General features: G+C 40.6%; 1 protein-coding gene across 14 annotated transcripts in view; it reads right to left on the reverse strand.

The window, feature by feature from the left end:
• Positions 1-24,005, reverse strand: part of diaph2 (diaphanous-related formin 2) — a 347,379-nt gene that overhangs the window by 36,786 nt on the left and 286,588 nt on the right. For 8 of the 14 annotated variants that reach the window (XM_079670514.1, XM_079670513.1, XM_079670503.1 and 5 more), the window contains 3 exons: positions 21,101-21,236; positions 7,747-7,839; positions 6,314-6,379 (listed from right to left, as the gene is read on the reverse strand). In XM_079670514.1, coding sequence (XP_079526640.1) covers positions 6,314-6,379; positions 7,747-7,839; positions 21,101-21,236 — 295 coding nt within the window. Of the gene's footprint in view, positions 1-4,801; positions 4,838-6,313; positions 6,380-7,746; positions 7,840-21,100; positions 21,237-24,005 lie in introns of all 14 variants that reach the window. The other 6 variants (XM_079670506.1, XM_079670512.1, XM_079670507.1 and 3 more) reach the window with 4 other exon arrangements.

A 24,005-nucleotide genomic window follows, 5' to 3' on the forward strand; every position in this document is an offset into this window, starting at 1 on the left:
TTTTTTTGCTCTTGTGTTTCTACCTTCCAACTAAATGAAGGTTACATACTGAGAGTGTTCAATGTGTTATATCACAGGGAACAATGTCAAGTGTTAATGCCAGTGTCACTTTCACTTTCTGCCAAAATCATCTCAGAAACTTTAACTAATTATGCTTTTTTAATTTTGGTGGATTTTGAGATATTCTCAAAATTAGCATATTCAAATAACTTCAACGCTGGAAGCACAACTTTCTTGCACTTCAGACAAGGGGAGTATGACTTCATCAACACCACTGCAAAACATGTTGAATTCATTTTGTAACACTATTAATTGAAGTGTGGAAAACTCAGGAAAGCAATGCTGCCCGATCTACCGACTTTTAGATGTATTTCAGAATTGCAATTTCTTTAATAGCCTTATTCCAAACATCACCTTCAATAGCATGTCCCATTAAATGAAACATTTAACATCATTTGACACATTCTCTTTTGTCTGTATCACTTGGGAATTACTATGATCATTCTTCGCCTGGACGCCGTTACTTTTCCATACCTCCTTATTACAGACATCAAGCCAACCTAATGGGAATGTAAAATATTAATTCCACCTCATTGAGGCTGACAGATTGTGGATTGTGACTGACACTTCAAATGCAAACATCAGCCTAGACATTATATCTTATAATTCAATGATAGCCACATTAAGGTGTTAAAAAAAAAACATGAGTATGACAGCAGAGGAAGCAGCTTTTTATTCTGGCACTGCCTCCTATTGTCAGTGGAACACATAACCATACAGGATGGCATGCTATTCCACTGCACATTATTTGTTCTCTAGCCGATCATCAGTTGGCCCTGCTGTATGCCTAATGAGCGATAAATAAGGTTTAATTCAACCGACACAAGTCGCCCATCCTTCAACACTAAGCATGATGGCCTGGGTGAGATTCCATTGGAATTATATGAGGGCAATTTTTCAGCTAGTGGGACGGTCGGACATTCACAGGCATTCCTTTGGCTTCAAGCTCCGCAAGTTTATAGGTCTATTAGGAATTCATCAAACAATGAACGCTATCAATCTTATTGTGTGAGTGTGCCCTGGGTAAAAATAAGATGAAACCTTCCATTATGGGGCCTCCAAAGCCTATTTGCCCTCCAAAATTGATCTAGCATTGACAATTTACACTTAGGGTGACCTTTCATAACTGCCCACATACTTGAAAGCCAATATTGTTTGGAGAGTGAGCAAGGAAAAAACACAGCCCACTGCAAACGCTCCAGGATATTATTGAATATGATAAGCTAGTAGACATTTTTTGCTCTCCAGTTGTTGATGTTCCAATGGCAGGAGAGCTGAGTACTTTTTACATCAATGAGGACCTATGCAATTAAGACATAATACAATATGAGACACATTTGTTGAGAGTTCTGAGTCTATGATAAGACCAGGTCATTGACTTTATTTATAAAAAAAATTAAATAAAAAAAAAAGTGTTACTATGGGAAGCTATAGGCTTCACATGATACGTCTCAGACATGGGTTTGTAAAAGGGCATAAAGACATCAAAAGGGCAACCAGACCCCCTGTCGATACCCTGTACTAAAGTTGATACCTTCAGTATATTTCAAACATCAAAGGGGGGTACTTAATAGCAGGGGCAGGGGCGAGAGACCCCTCATTTCCTTTTATTAAGATTTGATTTATCCTCCCAAAATGGCTCCATGTCACACTTCACTAACTGTATTTCATTTCTTGGCAGAGTCAAGCAACGGATCAGTTATGCGTCAAGGGTACTCAAATGGTACATCAAATCTTCATCTATATTTCCATGATGGGGTTTCGGCTGTGGATAAAAAATGATCGGATCCAGAGAAAGGCCCTATGGGTCAATGGGAGGGACAATGGCTTTGTCTATGCCCTTGGACGTCAAAATGTAAATGGGGTGGCTGTCCATGCCTCAGTCCTTTTCAATATGCCTTTCCCTTTGGCTGTTGAAAAATATCCTTATCTATGAGAAGCAGGTGATAGATTTAGACCAGCATGTCTCTACAGTGCTGTGCTCCCATCTACTCTATTGATATCTCACATCTACTAAGCAATCCAAGCTACAGGAAAAAAAAGTACCCACACCCTCTGGGTCTCATAGCCCCAAATCATGTTGGCTCTACTTCCTGTAGGATCACCTCTGGGGTCGCCGCAATGAATAACATCTATCAACGCCCTGAAGTGGAAGCCAGGAGCTTCTGGAGGCAAAAGGCTTTAGTCCTTAGCTCAGAGAGCCTACAGCAACAGTCCCTATCTGATATGTGACACAAGCTTGCACATGTGTGCGTGTGAAACAGTATAGGAGAACAACTGCTGGAGAGGTTGAGAGACAACAAGAGAGAGATAAAGCGATGGGTACAACATATGTGTGAGCAAATTAATTGCTAAGGGAATTGCGATCACTATCGCATCCTGTGATGTAATTTAAGAAACAAATGGGTGATTTGCCACCAGATCAGGGGAAAGATGAGAAAATAGCTGCCAGGCTGAACATAGTATGGCTGTCTACATCAGGGTGATGAACAAACACATAAGAAATAAATATTAAAAGATCATATAAGTCAAAAAAGGGGTTAGGGAATGTAAGAGAACCAGAGGCCATTCTTTATCGTTGCCACCGTCTCCTTCTTACAGACACTTCCCTTTAGTCTTTTCATCTGCCTCCTTGCACATGTACTGTATCCCCTTTCTTCCCTTTAAAATTTCATGAGAGAAAATAGGTAATTTAATCTTCATTAAACTTACAGGGGGCCCACTCTCTGGCCTGACCGGCTGAATTAACTGCGAGGCCTCGGGGGATTAGACAGTTGGGCTGAAATTCCGTAACCCTGACAAGCATTATATCATCGCATCTCTATTTTTTTAATGGGAACGAGATGATCCCTCCCTCTTCAATGTCAAATAAGTCCTTAAGAGGCTTACTACACAGGAGGGAACTTTTGATGGACTGACTTGTGAAGGTGAAGAGAGTAGGGCAGAGGAAAGGAGATAGGTCCTGGTTTGGGATTGTAATGACGTTGAAAAGGCAGTAAATAAATAAGATTAGCTTGGTCCTCTTTGAAATCTGATTGATGTGTCTTTTGGGATGCCCCCCATGAAAGACCTACTGAGTCTGTGGCTTTCATCCCTGACCAAAAATCGATGAGCCAGGATGTATGAGAAGCTCCTGCCCTCTACCCACCAATCTCTTGCAGGAAACCCAGGTAACTGTCTCACAATAAAGAGTATCATTTATTTACTATCGCTATTCAAGTAGAGCTTTGACATATAAAGTGCACTGTCTTCAAAAAAATATACAGTGTTCAACCAACATGATTCAACACCACTGAGTACTTGATAGATTATCTTCCTGAAATGAGACTGAACCCACAACATAAATGCTTTTCTGGTCTCCATCAATCCATCCAGCTTCTGTGTGTTGAATTAGGACTGGCTGGTGTAATTGCATAACACATGAGTATGGCCTCCCGGGTTAGGTTTTCCATCTTACACAAAGTGGAGACAAGGAAATGGGAAATGCTTCCGGAATTGGCTGTAATTGTGACTGGCGGCGCCTTGAATTGTGTTCTGTCTGACACATGAGGTAGTCTACGGCAGTATAGTTTAGCCCTAAGGACGACAAAAACTACACGGCAGGTTTAAATGAACTCCTTTGACGTAAGTGGAGATTCTTGTGAGTGACTCTCTCTGGTGCCCGCTGCTCGTTTGAGGATGACAGAAGGTTAATCAAGCTTTAAAGCATGAGATTACAACAGACATGACAAGCAGGATAGAATAGATTTGGCACACTGTCTGATACAACTACTCGAGGAAGCTTCTCCACTAATAAATGCAGGGACTGAAAAGCTGTCATTCTGCACGTCAGGGAGAAAGCAAATATGTACCCAAAAAAGAACACAAACACGATTGCTGCTGTACTGATCCCAAAGTCAAAACTTAATTCGGTAAATACTGACTAGACCTTGTTTCTCCATTTACAAAAAAAAAGTTTTTAGTGGCGGGAATGTCTTTTGTTACCAAATTGCCCGTCGCTGGGGAACTTAAATGTTTACTTTACAGTCCCTTAAAAAACTGCCTTTACCTCAAACTGTGTCTAATGGTTTTTGATTGTCCCTCCGCAACTTTTCTAAATCTGATCTGGAAACGAGTTCAATCGCTATAGAGCGTAGGGGGAATATGTTTCATCTCATGAAAGGGGATAAATCTTTAGGCACATATTCCCCCTATGCTGTATAGCAACTGAACTTATTTCCACATTCCATTAAAAAAAAAAATCCATTGAGCCTGCATGTCAAAAGGATTTCCCCCTCTCATCACCTCAGAGTAGAGCATCCATGCAGCTGTTTATCAAACCATACTTTAGGTTCCATATCAGTAAACAGGGACCCACAGTGAATAATACATTTTGGTAGCATAGTGATGTGTACTAGCAGAAAAAGTGCACTGGGAAGGGGCTGATGCAGGGAGAGAGCCATCATGAGAAGCACAGTCTAGCAAGGATAATAAACTAGGTTGCAGTCATACAGAATGTTCTATTTGATATCAGGCAAACACAAAGAAAGCATTCATAACCCTCATGTTCATTCAAACATTCAACATAGCAGCGCTACTCTGGGGGTTCATGAGTATCCCCACGTAACCAGCGATTGTCATTTAGTATGTCCATAAGCTGGGCAACTCATATCCATAAACAAAGTATTCCACATCTTTAAAGACAACGTTCATAGCTATGTGTCAGCAAACCAATGTCCTCTCCTTGCTTTGTTTAAATTACCTTAAGTTTCTTCTTCTGATTTGAACTATGGTTTTTCTGAGAAAATACATATATATAAAAACATTGGTTTAGCGAAACACTCAATAGACTTTTGACAAATACTCCATTAAGACACGAGCATAATGTCAGATACTTGGACATGCAAACACAACAGATCAAATATATATATATAGCGAGACACATTTTTGAAACACGCAGCCGAGTTGCAGCCAATTCATTCTAAGCCAAATGTGCCTAAAAGTAGGCCTACACAGCATAGCTTACAAGACAAGCATCCTTCAGAAACAGCCATACAAGTATCCAGGTTGCTTTGCACATCAGTGAGACGGTGAAATAAAAATAAAGAAATATATCACACAAAACCATTATTTGTATACTGTACAGGTGTTTCCAGCAGAACATTTCCTAAACATTGCCACAAGATAGCAAATGATATCATGCTGTGGCAACATAGGCAAACAGCAAGAGCAAGACAATGAGACGATAACTCGAGCTGCTCTACAAGGCAGAAATTATGCATAGCAAATCAAAAATGATTTCCTTCAAGTAAAGTGACCGCTGCCAGGATTGTATTAGTGTGACAGGATTAAACATTTCAGATCAAAGGGCTAGCACAAGGGCAACTTTAATAATAGTGTACTTAACTGTATTGGATCTTCAAGGTATTGAATGTAAGATTGACATCATGTCGTTCAGTGGCATTATTGTCCATTACAGGCTGTCCAGTAAAGACTTTCCTTCTCTTGTACAGCACGTGCTAATTTTATGCTTAAAAAATATGAATGACTAGTTTTGAAATATATTGTAATATGCTTAATTTATATGTGTTATTTGAACCTGTTATTTGTAAAATTGTTTCACATGCTTTTATTCTAATGAACACAGGGCATCATTTTGTTTGTGAATTCCTTTTGGCGGCCGTTAACAAAAAGCATTACTTTTTAATGTGTTTTCAAGAAACTAAGGTAATGTTATCTTATGCCATACTTCTGCTTTGGCAAGACTTAAAATGGCATGTTGCATTTATTTTGTATTGTCTGCTCTAAAAATATATATGTGCTAAGAACATTGGTTCCTTACACAGATCATAAGAGAGAGAATAATATCAACGTAAAGCTCTACTTGTGGTCTTTGCTAAATACGGGCTAATACAGACCAGTAATAATTCATCAATGTTTTGAAATGACATTGCAAACTTGAAGTTTAGGACATTTTAGACGTCTTTTTTTTCTAGATGAAGAGCTGCGTGTTAATAGGAAGCAGATGTTATATTGGCTGTAAATAAATTGAATTTACTTCCATGGTTGCTTTTTTACATAGAGTTAATCTTACATGTTATACCTTGTTAAACTTTGCCTAGTCAAGTTCAGTAACACAGCACAATTCTCTACATGTTGTAGACCAGCTCAGCTTAAAGAAGGAAGGACTTGTGAGTTATCTAGCAAAGAGAAGTGCAGCAAGAGGCAGCTTCGTGCTCTATGTGGGTTAACAAAGGTATTTTAATGCACACACCTAGTGTTCTGTTACCATAGTTAGCACCCGGCCACCGAGAGGATGGACTGGAAGGGCTTTGATCATCTGCAACAATGTTGGTGATAAAAATAAAAAAACAGAAAAACAAGAAGAAGGGAAGGATGGAGAAAAGGGGAAAGAGAAAAGGCCATCAGAGGTGACACATTGCAGATAAGGCAGGGCATATCCACTCCCAGAGTTTTGTGAAAAACACATTTTCTTAAAAAGCTGCACACACATTTTCCCACAGACACAGACTCAAGTTAAATCCAATCCCAAGAAAGAAAAAGATGTGAATAAAGTAGCTGGTTCTTTTTTAATGATAGGCAGCATTATAGGTGTTGGAATAAGAGTGAGGTGTGTGTGAGTAAGTGTCAGAATTATTTTTGATGAGGTTCATAATGAAGTTACATGATCTGTCATGCATTATATATTTAGACATGGTCTTAACAAAAACATTAACACATAATTATGTATCATAACTTGCATTACATTTCCCATGATCATAGCGTAAAGGGTTGTTTAAGTGTGATAATGTGACCCAGGCAGTGTTAGAAAAAGCCTGACAATATGTCCTGGCCTTGTCATCAAACAGGTAACTTTCCCCCCTTACTTATCTGTAAAGAATGATCTTCTTTATATCAATTCAAATGGACCATGTATTGTACACCATCAGAACATATATCTTATTTGACTAATTCTGCTTATAATAACAATAGATAATCAGACATGACACTAATTGTCACTTTAAACAAAGAGTACATGACAGTGGATTTGCAATTGTAAATCCCAATTGCACATTTTGCCCACTAACCCTTTTATAATATATATTAGACAGAAAATGACTTGTTCATTTGTATTGCTCGCTTTGTAGTGTGTAGCCTGTCTGTTGCAGAATCACCTTATCCAGCTATGGTCTGATTGTTCCCTCCTCTTTTTTTTCTATCATGATTGCAACTGTGGAAATGGCAGCACCTGTGGCTCTTCCACAGAACTATGACTTGCATATGAATTGACCCTGGCACCCCGACCAGGTGGAACTCCCCTGGGTACAGGCCATTCGATGTGGCGAAATTACATGTTTTAACACCAGGATTACACTAAATCAGCCTCGGTCCAACTGCAGCCAGCATGGCTACATTATCATAAGTGCTTTATGAATGGCAAAGGGACAATACTTTGCTAATGACCTGCACTGGGCCACACATGTACTTGTTTCCGTGACAGCTTTTCTTCATTTTACATATGTTACTGTTTAATGTGTGTACCAATCATGAATCCTTGGAACCAGACAAAAGACATAGGACTACACACTAAGTATATCAAAACTGTAGAGCAAAGATTGTTGCATGTGACAAAAAGGAAACTATTAACAACTAGAAGGGTCAGGTGGTCCTTTCTGCACACAGGAGAGAGTATAAATTGGCACATACCATTTCGCGGTGTCCTTTTTCTCCGATCACGGAAGGCAGCTCCGGACTGCAGGGCTTCCATTAGGCTATCCATTACACCAGTCTCATCTCCCTCTGTAAGAGAACACATGATAGAGGCAAACATGTTTAATGTACAAATACACACACACACACACACACACACACACACACACACACACACACACACACACACACACACACACACACACACACACACACACACACACACACACACACACACACACACACACACACACACACACACACACACACACACACACACACACACACACACACACACACACACACACACACACACACACACGACTGGTCTAAATGTAGGTATTCTGGAGTGGAAACAATGGATGCCCTCTAACTAAAGGTGCATAAACAATCACCTTACATCAAAGCAAGAGTGAGCTGAATGAATAAACAAGTCTTTTATAGAGCACAGGCCTGAGTGAGACAGAGGCCTGTCACTCAGGCCTGTCCTTTTTTTTCTTTCAGTAAACAGTTTTAGAGGAGGAAAAATACACTTAGACTTTAGCAACTAATACAGGCAGAGGAGCCTCAAGATGAAAGCATCCACTGATGGTCATTGACAGATATTCTTTCTGTGGCTAACGCAGGGGAGCTAAGTGCTCTTTACAAAGATTTAGTGGGGAGCCGCTCGATACCCGGGCGCTCTATCATTGTTCAGTCAATGACACCAGGACCGGCCTTCGAAAAACATTCCCCCTGCCCACGGTTTTAGCTGTCGTGTGGATCCATGGAACTAGACAATTGGAGGCAGTTGGCCTGCATGGTGAAAAGACAGGTAGGAGACACGTAAAGTGCTATGAGGCCAACAGCATGACAAGTTGTGCCCACACTGCACATGCAGCATACGGAAAGAGAGTTCAACAATAAGCTTAGGTTCCATATCTGGGTCATCTATCTTTATGCCCCAATACTAATGAGTCAGAGGGACACCCTTTTTATCATTGTGGTCCAGAACAGACATTATTTTAAACTAGGATCATTAGGGTGACTTATTGTGGAGCTGGAGACTTGGCCATCAATTATTTTCCATACATGAGCGAACTAGCTCTTCCCTATGTTTACCATCGGAGTCCAGGCATCTTGTTTTTGTACTGCGATAAGAGCTAGAGCAGAAGGGTAATATTCGAAAATAAGTGGAGACAACTGCTACTTTCAGCACAAAGCACTTTTTCAGACACTGTGGTGATCAATCTTTTGTTATTCTCGTGTTCCCAAAAAGACACGACACTCAGCCAAATTGAATTTATGAACAAAACACGTTGACACAGAATGCTACACGATTAATATAAGGAAATGGCACATATTTTGCCATTATCAGAGAAAGTAGGGCCTGCTTATGCTTTCACCTTCTCCTCCAGCAACAAACCAACCAACCTGCAATCATTGATGCAAGTGACCAAAGATAGAACAACTAAGAATAGAAACACGTTCTTATGCAAATAAAAAAAAAAGCAACTCTTCACTCATACTCACACACATTTCTGTCTATATCTCATTCCTTGTCTTTCTTCCTCAAGTCCTTCCCAAGGGCTACTTATAAATCAAAGTGTATGTTCCGGCTGTGTGCTGTGCTTAAAAGCAATTCCGATTAAATCAAGCTTAATTAGACCAGCTTTATCAGAACAAAACCAAAGCTGAGCCAAGTAGTGCTTATCTCAAATTGCAGCACTACACCTTAGATAACAAGCTCATTGGTTTAAAAAGGGGGAGCATGGGTTTTGTCTACTGTGGACCCAGGTGAACAACTTGCAGCTTCTATAACTGTATCAACTCCAACATCTTTAGCTATCTTCTTCTTATGTAGGCTAGCAAGGACACATGGTGTGTCTGACAGAAGGTAGAACGTGTTAAGTGGCAGGTAAACATTTATCTACAACCACCTTGGCACAATAAACTTTCTGACAGCCCCTTCTTCATGGAGACCTAGACATCACAGGGGGCACCTGACACTTTGATCAATTTGTCCTACTTCTAGCTTAACTGTAGCACAATTCATCATTTGTAATGGCCAGGACTTGGGAGCGGTAGTAGACTGGGGTTCAGAGAGAGGAATGCAGACACAAAGAACCACAATGACTAAAATGGGAAACATACTCCCAAGTCACTCCACGGTGCTCAATTAACTATGTCCTATTGGACCAGAGCTTCAACTCGAGCAGACCACTCGAAGCAAGAAATTGTCACAAATGAGCTTTCACACTATATGAACTTATTCATATAGTCCTATATATGCATTTAAGTGCCTTTATTTAACAAAGACAAGGGAGCCCTTAGTTGAAAAATAAATCAAACTGAATATTATTTAACTAGACTCATTCCAGTAATCCTCAGAGCAAACATTCTTCATCATTTATTGTATTGCATTGCCCACTTTAGTAGAAATTTTTGCCTCATTCCTGCAATTTACTCTTGTCTTATTTTGAGCTGTTAAACTTAGGGCAAATATTCAACCGCTACTCATTAGCACCAGTGGTAGATTGCATGCTGGGGAATTACAGGAAAGCTAACCTTTTATTCCCAAAGATCTTTCTCAAGAGGAAAGATCCCCTTTGCTCACAGGAAATTGCTTTCTAAATGGGTTAAGATGGGCTAAGACCCAAGACATTCACAAACCCTTCCAGTGATGAAACACCTTGGTGGGCACCTCAACAGACAGCCCCGGGGTCCTTTAATGATCTTATTAAAGCTTGTGGAAGTGCTTAACATGGTTGCGGCTTTTGCACTTTTAGGTACTTTCTTAAATAGTTAAACCTTTAAGAGCTGAAATAAAGCTATATGAAACTTTACCTCCCAGAGAGAGAGATGGTGTACCTATTCCATATCTTTCCCTTTGATCCATGACAACATCCAGTCTCTCATTCACCCTCTCCTATACCTGAATACCAGGTGGTACCTTGACCCAGAGGCTGTGCCAAATGTGACAATGAGCCCTAGGTATTGGCTGACTCTGCTGTATATTTACAAGAGGTACTATCACATGTTCTAATTAGGAGGCATAACAAGAGCAATGTGCTCTCAGCAGGATGGGCATGAAAGAAAACCAGATTTGTTTTCCTAATAAAAAATAAAAAAATACAGTCAAAAGGGAAGAAAATGGCTGCAATGTACCATTCATCAACCCTAGCAGCTGAACACAAAGTGGAGTGTCAACAGTTGTAAATGTAAGTATAGGAAAGGAATACGTAAATATATTGTAAGTGTGACTATCAGAGAGGAAGATGCAGAGGATATCATGAGAGAGGAGGAAGAATATAGGGAGAAAGACAGCGCCAGGGAGGCAGCGAGTGAACAGGGTTTCTCCTAGTGTGCTTGGTGGAGTGGGTTATTGAGAGAGACTAGTGGAGCGAGGTAAGACACAAGGTGGTAAAACACCTTCCTGGATACTTGACGGCCTGAGCCGTGTGACATTTAATTATTCCTAAAACATATACTGCAGTATGCACGGACAGGCACACATAACCTCGCCTCTGCTTTTAAAACTGCCTATACATTTGAAGAGATTCGGATGCATGTTCTGTATTTGTAAGTCTATTGGTTCGACTGTATCATTTATGGGACATCATTTTCAGCCGACGGATTAGTTTTTGACAAACAAAGACAGTTCGGCATGACGAGCGTGAGGCGGATAGAAAGTGTACTCGACTAATGTTAGATGCAAGATGACCTATACTCATGGCTGATCACGGCAAGATCGTTTAGAGGAGACAAAGGGATCTAGCCAAGTCTTTCAGAAAACCAATGCATCAGGAAGCCTCCATATACAATGTTTGAACCTCAGTCAAGTACCATTTAGGAATCAATCAAACAAGCTACATTTATGCAAAACCTGACATCTCATTTGTTTATTTATACTAATTAAAAAACAAGTACATAACTGTGAAGTAAAAGAACAGCTGTTGCCTCGAAAATGTGTCAAAAGCATTTCAATCATCCAAGCAAAAAACATTGTATGTATTAGACTAAAATGCTGGGCTTTTTTTTAAAACACCAAAGGCATGGCATTCCTATAATTATGCAGCAGTGTCAACAAAGCCTGTTCATAAATTCAATTTGCTATCTGTCATCTCCTGCATGTTGTGCAGGGGAGAAAAAACACAGTGGATCGATTGAGAACTACATTTCTGATGGCTCGCATGCAGCCTTCGTGATTCATGGGGGAAAAGAGAGACAAATAAGTTTTAGAATTCTAAAAAGCTTGTGTCTGGTACGTGTGGGTTTCTAATATATCGGCAAATGATGACATCCCTTATACCACAAGCGAAAATGGTAACAACAGTGGCATGTTAATTGGATGGATAAATAACAGTACGAGCATACGAAGTAATGACATTTGTCAAAGTCACATATTTTAATCAATCACAGCTACATATCCTCTGAATGTATTAAAGCAAAGCACTCTGCTTCCTAAACAAATGAAAGTGTTTGACATAAGGAAAATCAGGGATAAGATATATGTCTCTTATAGTAGATAGTTCTATCTACTATCCTTCCAGTAGCCAATCCCTGAGTCTAATTTGCACTGTAATGAGATCTAATGAGTGCTTACAGGCCTTGTCCTTGATGAAAAAAAAACACTGGAAGAGAGGAAAACAGTAAGAGGTTAACCTCACCCCAGTCGCCCCCCATGACTCCAGGAGAGTATATGAGAAAGAAACGGATGAATAAAGAGCAGAGGAAGTGTTTGCTTGATGCAGACTGTTTTTGAACACATTTGAGCCCATCTGTTCCCCTACTGAGAGTCACCTGTGCAATTAACCTGGACCATTAGCCGTGAAACAAAAACCTCATGGAGGGGGGGTTGTTGCTTTATGGCCAGGTGGAGAGGCAACAAATACACGTTCTTTTAATCTTGCCTCCCTCTCTCCACTCTAGCACCTGGTTTTGTGTTACTTTCACATCTGAATTCAGGCTCAGTCCTCTAGACCTACACAACCACCTGCATTACTCAATTCCCCCCTCCTCTACTCTCTCACTGTCTGGCTTTGAGGGGAGTCACCCCCCTCCCTTCACCCTGCTTACCTGCAGACCCAGGCAGACAGAGACCATTACTGCCACAGAGAGCAAAGAAAACACAAGTGCCGGAAGGACAGCAGTCTGTTAGGTTTCCTTCCTTTGTTTTTCACTCTCTCCTTTTGATTCCATCGCCCTGCAGTCCAACCAACAAACTCTTACAAAAGCTTTGACACAATGACCCTGGAAACTTTTCAGACATGCCACTGCCTTTAAATTGTGGGCGTGTGCGTGTGCATGTTTGCTAATCTACTGCGGTGAAATAGAGAGGAGGGAAAAGGGGAACGGAAGGGTAAGATGGCTAATAAAAAAGAGAGATTTGCTTGCTGATTCATCTGAATTGTTTTACTGTAACAACTTGATGAGCAAACCCACTCATGTCCTCCCTAACTGAATTAGGAACGCTCCCACAACCCTCCACTCCAGGGGGAAGTGCATTGTAGCTTCTACTTTCCTATTGATATGAGCCCCTGTGTGGCGCCAGGGTCAGGGGGGGAGAGAGGGAGGGAACATTTGAAGAGGGCCAAATGTCTTGAAGATGGAAAAGGTGGGTGGGAGGTCAGAGGTGAATTGACATGCATGAAGTAAAGATAAGTATTGGAGGTAGGCTGGCCTGGTCAGGCCTGATCCCGTACCCTGGAAGAAAGAGAGATGTCCCCACTGCGAGAGACTCGGAAAAACACCGAGAGAAGTTGGATGTCGACAAGGGAGAGATGAAAGTGGATTAGCCGCCGTGGCGATTTGCATTCTGTGGTGGAACGAAGGCCCCTGCGATGCCCCGAATAGCTGGATGCATGAATAAGTAAACAAACAAAAACAAAAATAAACCCTCCATCTGGATGGATGCTGCCAGGACCCAAGTGGGAAACAGTAGGGAGGGGAAGTTGAGAGATGCGGGGGGGATGCTTGCAACGTAGCAATCACCACTCTTTGCTACCTCTGCTGTAATTTACTTTTACTGCCTGCAGGGCCCCCCCAGTAACCATATTGCTATTGCTATCTATCCACTGCTTCTGGCTAGTTTGCCCAGTAACACCACCAACACACAGGGGAGAGCTCTGACCGAGCAGTGACAGATGTTAAGATGACACACTTTCTCCAGGCCACAGAGGGTCAACATGTCAGGGTGCCAGCAGGGCCACAAGACCCTGTCCTCACAGCGACTGATGCTTTTCTATAGTCTGGCTACAGCTATTTTTAACTGCAATATGGTAGACCCTGAATTACATGTATTTTCACTGTGGTCACAAACCAGAGGATAGACAATGGTGGGTCTGCTCACTGTTATCTGATCTAAATGCTTGTGTGGATATTGCTATGTTTAGCAGTATTGTAGAATCTCTGCTTGTAAGAAACACTCTTTTTTTTATGTGTGTAGTTTGCATTTAAGGTTTTACTTTCATTCTGGTTTCCTGATGATGAGGTGCTTCAGTCTACATGTATTCTACCTACCACAGTTTATTTTTACTATAACTGGGAGGTATATTGCAATCTGAAGACGTTCTGCTGCTAATTCACATTCAAATGTGTTTACATGCTCAGCATTAGAAGGCTTTATAATGATACAGCAACAGGAAGTGCAACGGTAATCCTCTATTTTAGTGACTGTGTGTGACTCGTCTACTTTAAGGACCGTTTATGTGCTTTTCTTTCAACGGATTGGCTTACATATTGCAGGGGAAGTATGTCAAAGAGGATGAGGTGAAATGGGGCCGGTAAGATCAAGATCAAAATCAACTTGTATCACCTTTCACACTGCTGCTCTGACATATGGATGGAAACTATTGCCATGGCAACATCACAAGGTCTTATCACAGTCACATATGGCAGGGCATAGTAACTGTACAGACATTAGCATATGGAAGTGTTCATACAAGGGTCACTTCTATGGATTCTTAAAATAAAAGGGATGTCAAAGTGGCTTTGGAACAAGGATGCTCTACACATTTTGGGTTTCATTCATCCAGGGCAGTGTCTATTACCTATTTTACACAAGCGCACATATGGATAGTGGATGAAGAGATTTGGAATCGAGATCAAGTTAACTTCTGAAACCAAACCACACGTGGGCTGTTTGCATCAGTTCAAGGCGGTGCTGTCTGGGGAAGCTAAATGGATTTGACAATAGGATTTGATTGTCTTTGTAGTGAGGGTAATTAGGTTTGATTGACTGTAAAGTGACTGGTGAGGTCCAGATCTGGAAGTGGAAATGATCAGGCACTTTAACTACCCACAAATTAATGAGATTCAACTGTGCCTGAGCTGAACATAGCAAGGAGAACAATGAACTAAAGGAACGGGATAAGACACATGCAGATGGTAGGATGGCTATGGTGAGTGTGAGATGCAGACATAGACAAACACAGTGGAATGAGAAAGAGAAAACAGGAAAGGCAGAGATATCTGATGCATGTCTCACTTCCTTGATTGTGACCTTAACTAAATTGAGTTAAAGATAAAAGATAAAAGTGATTAAAAGCTTTAAGTTGCAATTTAATTGGTGTTCTTTGTCTTTATCTCGATACAAGAGAGCGTGCCACACGATTTAAAATAACAATACACAGAGAGGCATAAGGCAGGCAGACAAACGTGGGCGATACTTTTCCCTGGTCTTGTCTTTAATTGCTAATGAAGTATTGTATGTATCATATCCTTTTCAAGGGCTTCCTTTAAAGCCAGGCTCGTTTTCCTCATGCTGACAGTTTTTTGTAGACATACATTGTTAATCTTATCATTTGGGGTGTTTTATTGTAATACCTTTATTCACAACACGTCATTCAACCGGATGTGTTTGATTATTTTCCTTTAATTGATTATTCTCTTTTTCTACAGGTTTCTATTCATGCTGCCTGCTCCTATGGGTCTTATTTGAGATGCAGTCAGCCATATTCTGTACACCATCATTGCTGGAGGCAGATTCAGATTTCAACTCGAGATATACCACAATCTAATACGCTGTTATTTATTAGAATGGGTGTACGACAGCAGATAATCCTGGTGCCCTTGTTCACGTCTTCCGAGGTAATGAAGGAATTCACCGATCTATACTCAGTAGTTTCAGAGCATCCTGCACATCCTGCACTCCGGATAGACTCAAATGCAAGGACAAAGAAAAAAGCAATTTGCTCCGAGTTTGGCATTCCACTGCTGTAACATCCATATGCAGATGTTGTGAGAAATCCTTCATCTTTATAACTCATCAGATATTACAATTATATACCCAGAGATGGACGCCATCTCATGACAAAGAAATGACACTTTAGGGAATAAACAGGGAGCGCATTTCAAGGCATAGCGCCATAAATCATCATTACATTCTGGAAAGGTCTGTCCTTCGTCTGTTCGTTATATTCTGTAGCAAACATGAAGGTCAGCTTTAGCTTTCTAATACAGGATTCATTTCCCAAGCTAAGCTGAGGAATGGTGAGTCTTATAAGGCACTTTTCTTTTATCTACTTAGGTTTCTGACCTTCACGTCTCAGTACGGCTATCTCCCCCAGTGATATTGTTTGCCATGTCGGCTGTGCTGTGGAGACACTATGCAAACTTATATAGCTAACCTGTTCACCCCAACACTGGCTGTCAGCGCGTGTCAATGATCGCCTAGCTGGTATGGCTCAGACGCAGGTATGCACTGGCCATCCGGAAGCTGTCAGTGTCACACAAAGCCATCAATCCAGATCTCTGCCACTGTCATTGCTGACAGGGCATCGCCGGCCACAGACAGCTGCATAGAAATATGCCAATTTAGCCATGCCCAACTAATAGACACTTGAATTAAAGTACTGCAAAAGTTACTCGCAATTTCTTTCGGGGAAATGGACCAACAGGACTACACTATGATGAGGCAATACTAACTATAAATTAAAAACAAGTGATCCATCAGCTAATTAGATTACAAAAGGTGAACAATACATTTTGATGTGGGGTCTTATCTGACAAATGCTACATGTGAATCTTCTTGATTCACCATGTCCAAGTGTGACTATATATACATAACATTGATCGTACTGACACTGCAGTCAACACTAGCCTACACTAACTTGGTTTGCATGTATTTAGTAAAGTAAATGCCTTTTTCTTTTATAGGGGAGCCCAATTTTATTTATGTAAACAAACACTTGCTCATCTTGTGTGAAAGGTTGACAAGGAGGGTGCATAAATAGAAGCTGCAGGTCCATCATTGTCAAAATGCCAACCGCTCTCTGCAGAGAATCACAGAGACCTTCTTCTAGCAGGCCTTGCTGAACGGGAAATATGCCCAGACGACAATCACTTGCTAAAAAAAGGGTTTTCGGAGAAGGAAGGAGGATGGAACTGTAACTGAAACAAATTATTTAAATCAAAATACAATCCAATATATTGATTCAGTTAAAATGACAAGGAACCATTCGTTGCCAGCTGGTTCTTAAATTATTTGACATTTTGTTAAATATTGTTGACTTTCTTGCTTTGCAAAGTTTAACATAATAAGACCCACGTTTTTAACGGGGTGATTGAGTATGAGGTACAAACAGCTTCCAGCTGTTGCGTAAACAAAGACAATCACATTTATGATGATGATATTGTGTTCAATAGTTTCGTAATTTTAACATAAACACTTTGACAGAACCTATTCTTCCACTATAATATTCTCAGAGAACAACCTAATGAACAGTTCTGCATTCTGCTGCTGTCTGCAAGCTGTTGCAAACATGTATTGACGCAGCTGAGTGGGCTCCAAGTTATATAGAAAACATATATATCACTGCGTGGAAAACGTAATCATGAAACCACATTTGTTTTAGGGTGTTAATGGATAATTGTATTTATATTTACATAGTTCTTTCAAAAGTGTTTTTTCCAATCAAGTAAGAGAGGACATAAATGTTGTTAAGGACATTATTTATTCTAATATTACATGAGCAGTTGGATTACAATTCATGCGTGCACTGAAGTAAGATAGCGGACATTTGGGGCAACCATAAAGGGTGTTGTAAAACGTGCAGGCTGCTGTCCAACCAATATACTCTTGATATTCCTCAGGTTGGCTATAACAATGTTTTGTAGAGGTTCATATGGTGGAGGCTCTAACACCTGCTGCTACAACTATTGACTTACTGAAAACCATACTGTATGAAGTAAGTCTAAGACAAGTTCACAGTGAACATGTTAAACACTAAGTTATACAATATTCCTCTTGGGTACCTGGCCTGAATAACATATAACAATAACATGTTGAAATAACTTTTTTTGTCCTGGTTGTTTGTTTATTTCTATGTGCCTTATGCCAAGCTGCATTGAGCTCAAAGCATGTGGGCTTTCCGGCTCTGTTCTAAGCTCATTGAATTTGACTGGGATACACAGTTGACATGTGGGGGCAGACACTTGCCCCAGACGGGAGCACTGACCCCCGTGATGCCAGCAGAGCAGGCGGCCAGAGGGCCTGCATCTCCTCGCCTTGGAGAAAAAAAAGTCCAGATGCTTTACCATGCTCCGGCTTTTGACACACTGTGCATGCTGCTTGTGACATTGTTTCATATGCCGCAGTAAAAGAAAAACATTACTTTGGGTTTATTCTACAATGTTAAACAATGATTTCCAGTGAAGTAAAGTGATTGCGTAAATGTGGAACATCTGGTCAGTTCAAAAGAATATGGGAATCCACTTAGAGCAAATTAAAACAAATGGGGTGACCGGGTAATGGTTTCATAAGCTATTTCCTACATTAGGATTTCTAATGCTTCACAAGGAAAACACGTTTAGCTCGGCACTTGTCTCATCTATCAATCATGCTTGTTGAAGAGGAGCATACTATACCCTCTGCAATGCACTTGCAGAGGGTATATTATCAAGTTTTATCAACTGGGAAATGGCAGGGAAAAAACAAGAAAACTAAAAAATCTGTTTCCTAAAAGCATTTGTCTGCTTCCCCTCCCTCCCCCAATCTGGTGCCATCCTGACAGCAACTAAATGAATTAAATTCTCATTAAATATGCATTTCTTTGTTAATCATTTTCAAGCGAAGAGGATTAGGTCGCAATTTGTGAAATGACATAAAATCTATGCCTTCTCAAAAATAGCCTCTTGAAATTGCATTAAACACAATATCCATCACACAGTATTTAAAGCTCTTTAAAGCATTAAAATAAGTAAATCAGTAAATCCATTAAAGAGATATTGACCTGTAAATACTTACTTAATACAATGGCCATATGTTTACTCCATCTGTTAATGCAAATGGGTTTGTAAACATAAAGAATGTGCTATATTCAGGTCAGCAGACCTACTAATCTACAGTATGCGTGTGTCTGTCTGTCTGCCTGTCTGTTTAAAGACTCAAAGTAATGAACACAAGAGGAGGTATACTGTATGAGACTGGAGATTTATTTCAGTGCATGAATTAGCCCTTCAACCTTACAAATGCAAAATTAATGTGGACATGTTTGGCCATGATTAAATAATGGTAAGATGAATTAAAAAAAGCCTCTTTGTGCCGAACACTACCTTATTTTCATCAACCTTCACAGAAAACACGGCTGATGCTCGGCATGAAATATTGACGTGAAAGGGCTCCTCAAATAACCAACTCAAAATATCTGAAGCACACATTGAATATTAGAACAGAATGGGATAAAAAGAGCCAAGACTCTCTAGCCAAGGCTGTCAACTAGAGAGGAGTAGAGGCAGAGAAAAGAAAAATGTGCAACAAGAAAACACTGCATATCGTGCTATATGTGTTCCTACCAAGCAGCTTGAAGAGAAACTGAGAGAGAACACAAGAGCTGCTGTAACCTCCAACCTGCTTCTGGCTCAGATTTCCATTCATATCATCCATTTCAAAAGCTTGATTGTCCTTTCTCTAATTGCTTTGCACATAAAAACCAGTTAGTACACATAAAATGAACTATTCAAGGTTTAATGAAAGTGTGTAGTCGATGCAGGTAAGAACCTTGGAAGGGGGAAAAAGCAGCCTCGGTTTAGCATATTTGAATTTGAATGAAAACAAGTGTGTTTCATAACTGCCAAGGTCATTGTGTTTGCGACAGTCCAACGAGCTAGGTGTTGGTGTGGAGGACAATCCCCACTATCTCCAAGGCTGCAGGCAATGTTGCCCATGTCATCCTCATGTTTTATTCATGAAAGCCATATTATGGCATTCAGAAACTGAGATCAAGATCTGCTCTGGCAGAAATATTTAATATCATACCTACTTCTCTACCCTTCTCCATCTGGTTAGCCAGCATGAGATAGAGGGGTAGACAGACTCCTCCAGCTCAGCCATGTTGGATTATTAAAAGTGAAGCTTTCAAAGAGGTCACTGCTCAGAAAAAAAAAAAAGTCTAGCATGCATCAATTATCTTGGAGAGTTTGTGGCATACTGAAGACTGTCTTGTCATATTTCCCAATGTGGCTGAGCTAGAGGGAGGTTCTTGGCTGGCGCTGACATTTAGAAGCTGGTGAATTGTGGAAATCTCAGTCTGTTTGTCAGAAAATGGACAAAAGACCACACTGACTACTTGCAAAGCCCCTTCAGGCTTGAAATTCCTTCTCAATGTCATTGGCATAACCAGACACAGGCATCCAGCTCTGTCGCCCTAATTTTTCATGTCGGAACAACTGCAACTTACACTGATCAATAAACAGTTTTACTGGCAGTGCTGAAGGACAATAGAGTAATTCAAATGATTCACAACCATAAATATAGCCCGCTGCCTGCAAATAGTCACAGACTGGAGGAATGATCTTTTTTCTGTCGTGTTGCTTGTACATGACCAGTGATAAATAACAACAGGATGATGGTGTTGGAAATCTAGAGCCTTTTAGAGCCTCTGTTAGAAGTCAACCAGAGCTTCGCGTCTTTATGTGTGACCTACATATTGCGTGCCACAATTGCAAATTATATAAGTGTCCAAAGTCTTTGTAATTATAAATGTCTACCCTTCGAAACTGTTCCTAATTCTGAATTAAAACACTCTTTCTTTACATGTGTTATCCATTTGGATATATATATGTGCATCTTACTGCAGAGAATAATGTGCTCTTTCTATGTGACCATGGAAAAAAACAAGCTAAAAGTAGCATAATCTGTCTATTGTTTGTAAGCATTGTATCGGATTTGGGAGTAAGTATAAGGAATCTTCACAGCTGCAAAAGATGACTCACCCCACTCCTGCACATTATTCTCTTCCTTCAGAGTTCAAATCTGTGTGAAGCACAATTCCATGAAACCCCCTCTTCTATCCTCCTGTTCTCCTCGTCCTAACTCCCCACCTGCCTCCCCGTCTCTGCCTCTGTGGTGGTGCGGGGAGAAGTGGCATACCTTTGTTCATGTCAATCAGCTGCTTCTTCTTGTGCTGGCGCTCCTGCTTCTCCCGCTCTGCTTTCTCCTTTGCCAGCTTGGCTCTCTTGATCTTCTCCTCCATCTCCTTCTTCTTGTGGTTCTCCTTCATTGCTTCCTGATAACACACACACACACACACACACACACACACACACACACACACACACACACACACACACACACACACACACACACACACACACACACACACACACACACACACACACACACACACACACACACACACACACACACACACACACACACACACACACACACACACACACACACACACACAGCCATATATATCAGTTTCTTGCCTCTGCTACCATCAGTTTTTTTTGTGTTTTTGTTACTGTATAGTGTTCAAACCAGCAGCATCTCATCAGCAGTATTTCTTTTTTCTTTGTAGTCGGAGATAAGCTTCTGGAATAAACATCATATCATGCCTTGTGTCTGGGCTTTTTAATACGAGTGTATTTGTCTGCAAGCCTTGTGCACTACTTTACATATTTCCAATCACTCACAGGGCATTTTTGTTGTCAATAAAACGTCAACATATGCTTTTAAAAAAAGCAAGATGATAATCACACATGTGTAGCATGCTGGAATGGGATGCATGGGATATTTCCTTTGACAATATTGATGAGCCGTGGCACAAGAAAAGAAAAGTGTAGCAGCAATGTGTCAGTCTCTCAGGATGGAGACAGAGATATCACCCTCCTCCTCCTCCTCCTCCTCCTCCTGCTCCTCCTCCTCCTCCTCCTCCTTTGTGACCGGCCAAAATGTCAGCAAGGAGTCAGAGAAAGAGAGATAATCAACGGTACGGATTCAGCCTTTACAAATGTGTCAGTTTGTTTTTGTGCCAACAGAGAGTAAGATGGCACCATGTGACCTTTGCGGACGACAAAATGTTCTCTCATCCCAGGCCTGTAGCAGAGCCTTTGACAGGACCCATCACAGGTACTGGTGTTTGTGTGTAAACGTGTCATACTGTATCCGTATGCATGCAAATCCACTGTGTGCCTATCCTGTCCATTGGGATCTCAGTGATTCTGCTCATCTGTGGTGCTCCATCTAATGTATGCATATGTGTAAGTGTGTGTGTCAGTAAGTGAAGGCATGGCCCTGTCGTTGCACTGATATAATAAGTGGCGACAGTACGCCCCTCCCCCCATCTAATGCCCCTGTGGTCCTGATGTGTGTGTCGTGTTGGCAGCTAAGACAGAGGGATTACAGGGATTGTGGGGAAGGAACGAGGAAAGAGCAGCTCATGATGCCAGTCAATAGCAGAGCTTTGCTCCATGTCCAAGGACACGAGCCCTCATTGTCACTGTCTCCTTGTTGGATGACAAGGGCAAATACAGATAGAGGGAGAGAGAGTGAGTGAGTGTGCTTTTGTATTATGTGCATTATACAATAATAAGATATGTGTTGCTTTGTCAGCTGCTTCCAAGTCGATGAACACTCAAAAATCAACCTACATTTTATCCCTTCATCGAAGCTGTGTAAATGATACAGTCACGCTCTATAAGGGCTATTGACTGTGTGCACTTTGCTGCTGTTTTGAATTAGAGAGGATGATGAAGAGATGTGCTGCATATTCAGTAATGCACCAGTTAACAAGTGCATTCTGTTTAAGTGATGGGCAGCATTGCCAGCACAAATCAAATTGATTTCTGTCTTCATTCGCTGACAGGACAATTCATTTTTGAAGAAATATCACAGCATAAATCAACATGTACAGCATAAATTGGCAGATACATTATGCAGATTACAAATAAAATCCTGCCGGCAAAACTTATTTTAAACAAACAACTAATTCTGACTGTAAACATGATTATGCAACGCAATTATGTTGCTCCAATCACACAGCACCACTAATTGCCATAGTAACAAATATGTTTTCACAGATTTTTTCCCTCCACCATTCTCTTTGACGGCCTCCATTTTGCCGCTGGCAACAACTGATTCTATCAGGTCTCATTTTCTTGCCGACTCTGTATATTGTAGGAGGATAAACAATGCTCATGGGATGTGTTAGAAGACTCTTCATTGCAACCTGTTTGAAACCACATCGGAATGAAATAAATAAAATATGGTTCGTCTCAAATCTGCTCAAATATTCTACATGAATGTTGACAAATATATTTAGAAAAAAATCCATGCAATTAGGTTTTGTCTTGGTGTACTTTTATCTACTCAAGATCAAAGAACAATACTTACAATATGATTTCAGGTGACCATGGATACAAGTTATTCTTAGCTTTAACAATGAGTCATCCGTCCCCCTTTGAAGATAATCACTACAGTTATAGTGTCAACCAATAAGAGCATCATATTTTTTAAATGCAAACACTCTACAAAATAAGATCTATTAATTGAGGTAAACAGTATACGTGCATACAACACAATCATGCCACTGATACCTGTGTCTACATAATATTTAGATTCACAAATCTGAGTGTGGAGGTTAATTTATTATTAAACATGTGGATCACTGACTATCTATATCAATTTTTCATTTTTCTCAATTGTTAAGAAAAGGAGAAAAATATTGCCAGTATGAAAAAAAAAAAGAGAAAAATTCCTTGGTGTGTGTGAGCTAAACCTCCATTAACGCTGATAGCTCTGTAAGCACTGTATCTGTGGCCATTTCTTTATAGCCACTTCCATATTTGCTTGTGGCTCTGAATATCGTGTGTAGCTCCTTTAACACCAGGTGGGGTTGTCAACAACACTATAGAGGCAGCACTTTCAGCCTATATGAGCCGGAAAACCTGTCCATCTTATACACACCAGAGGCCACATACACTCTCTTCCTCTTAGGGCCTCTGGTGTGTTTCAGATGCACATTATGAATGCTGCTCTGTCTATAACTGGC

This window comes from Notothenia rossii (genome assembly GCF_949606895.1).
Source record: "Notothenia rossii genome assembly, chromosome: 3".
In the NCBI taxonomy this organism is placed as follows: Eukaryota; Metazoa; Chordata; class Actinopteri; order Perciformes; family Nototheniidae; genus Notothenia; species Notothenia rossii.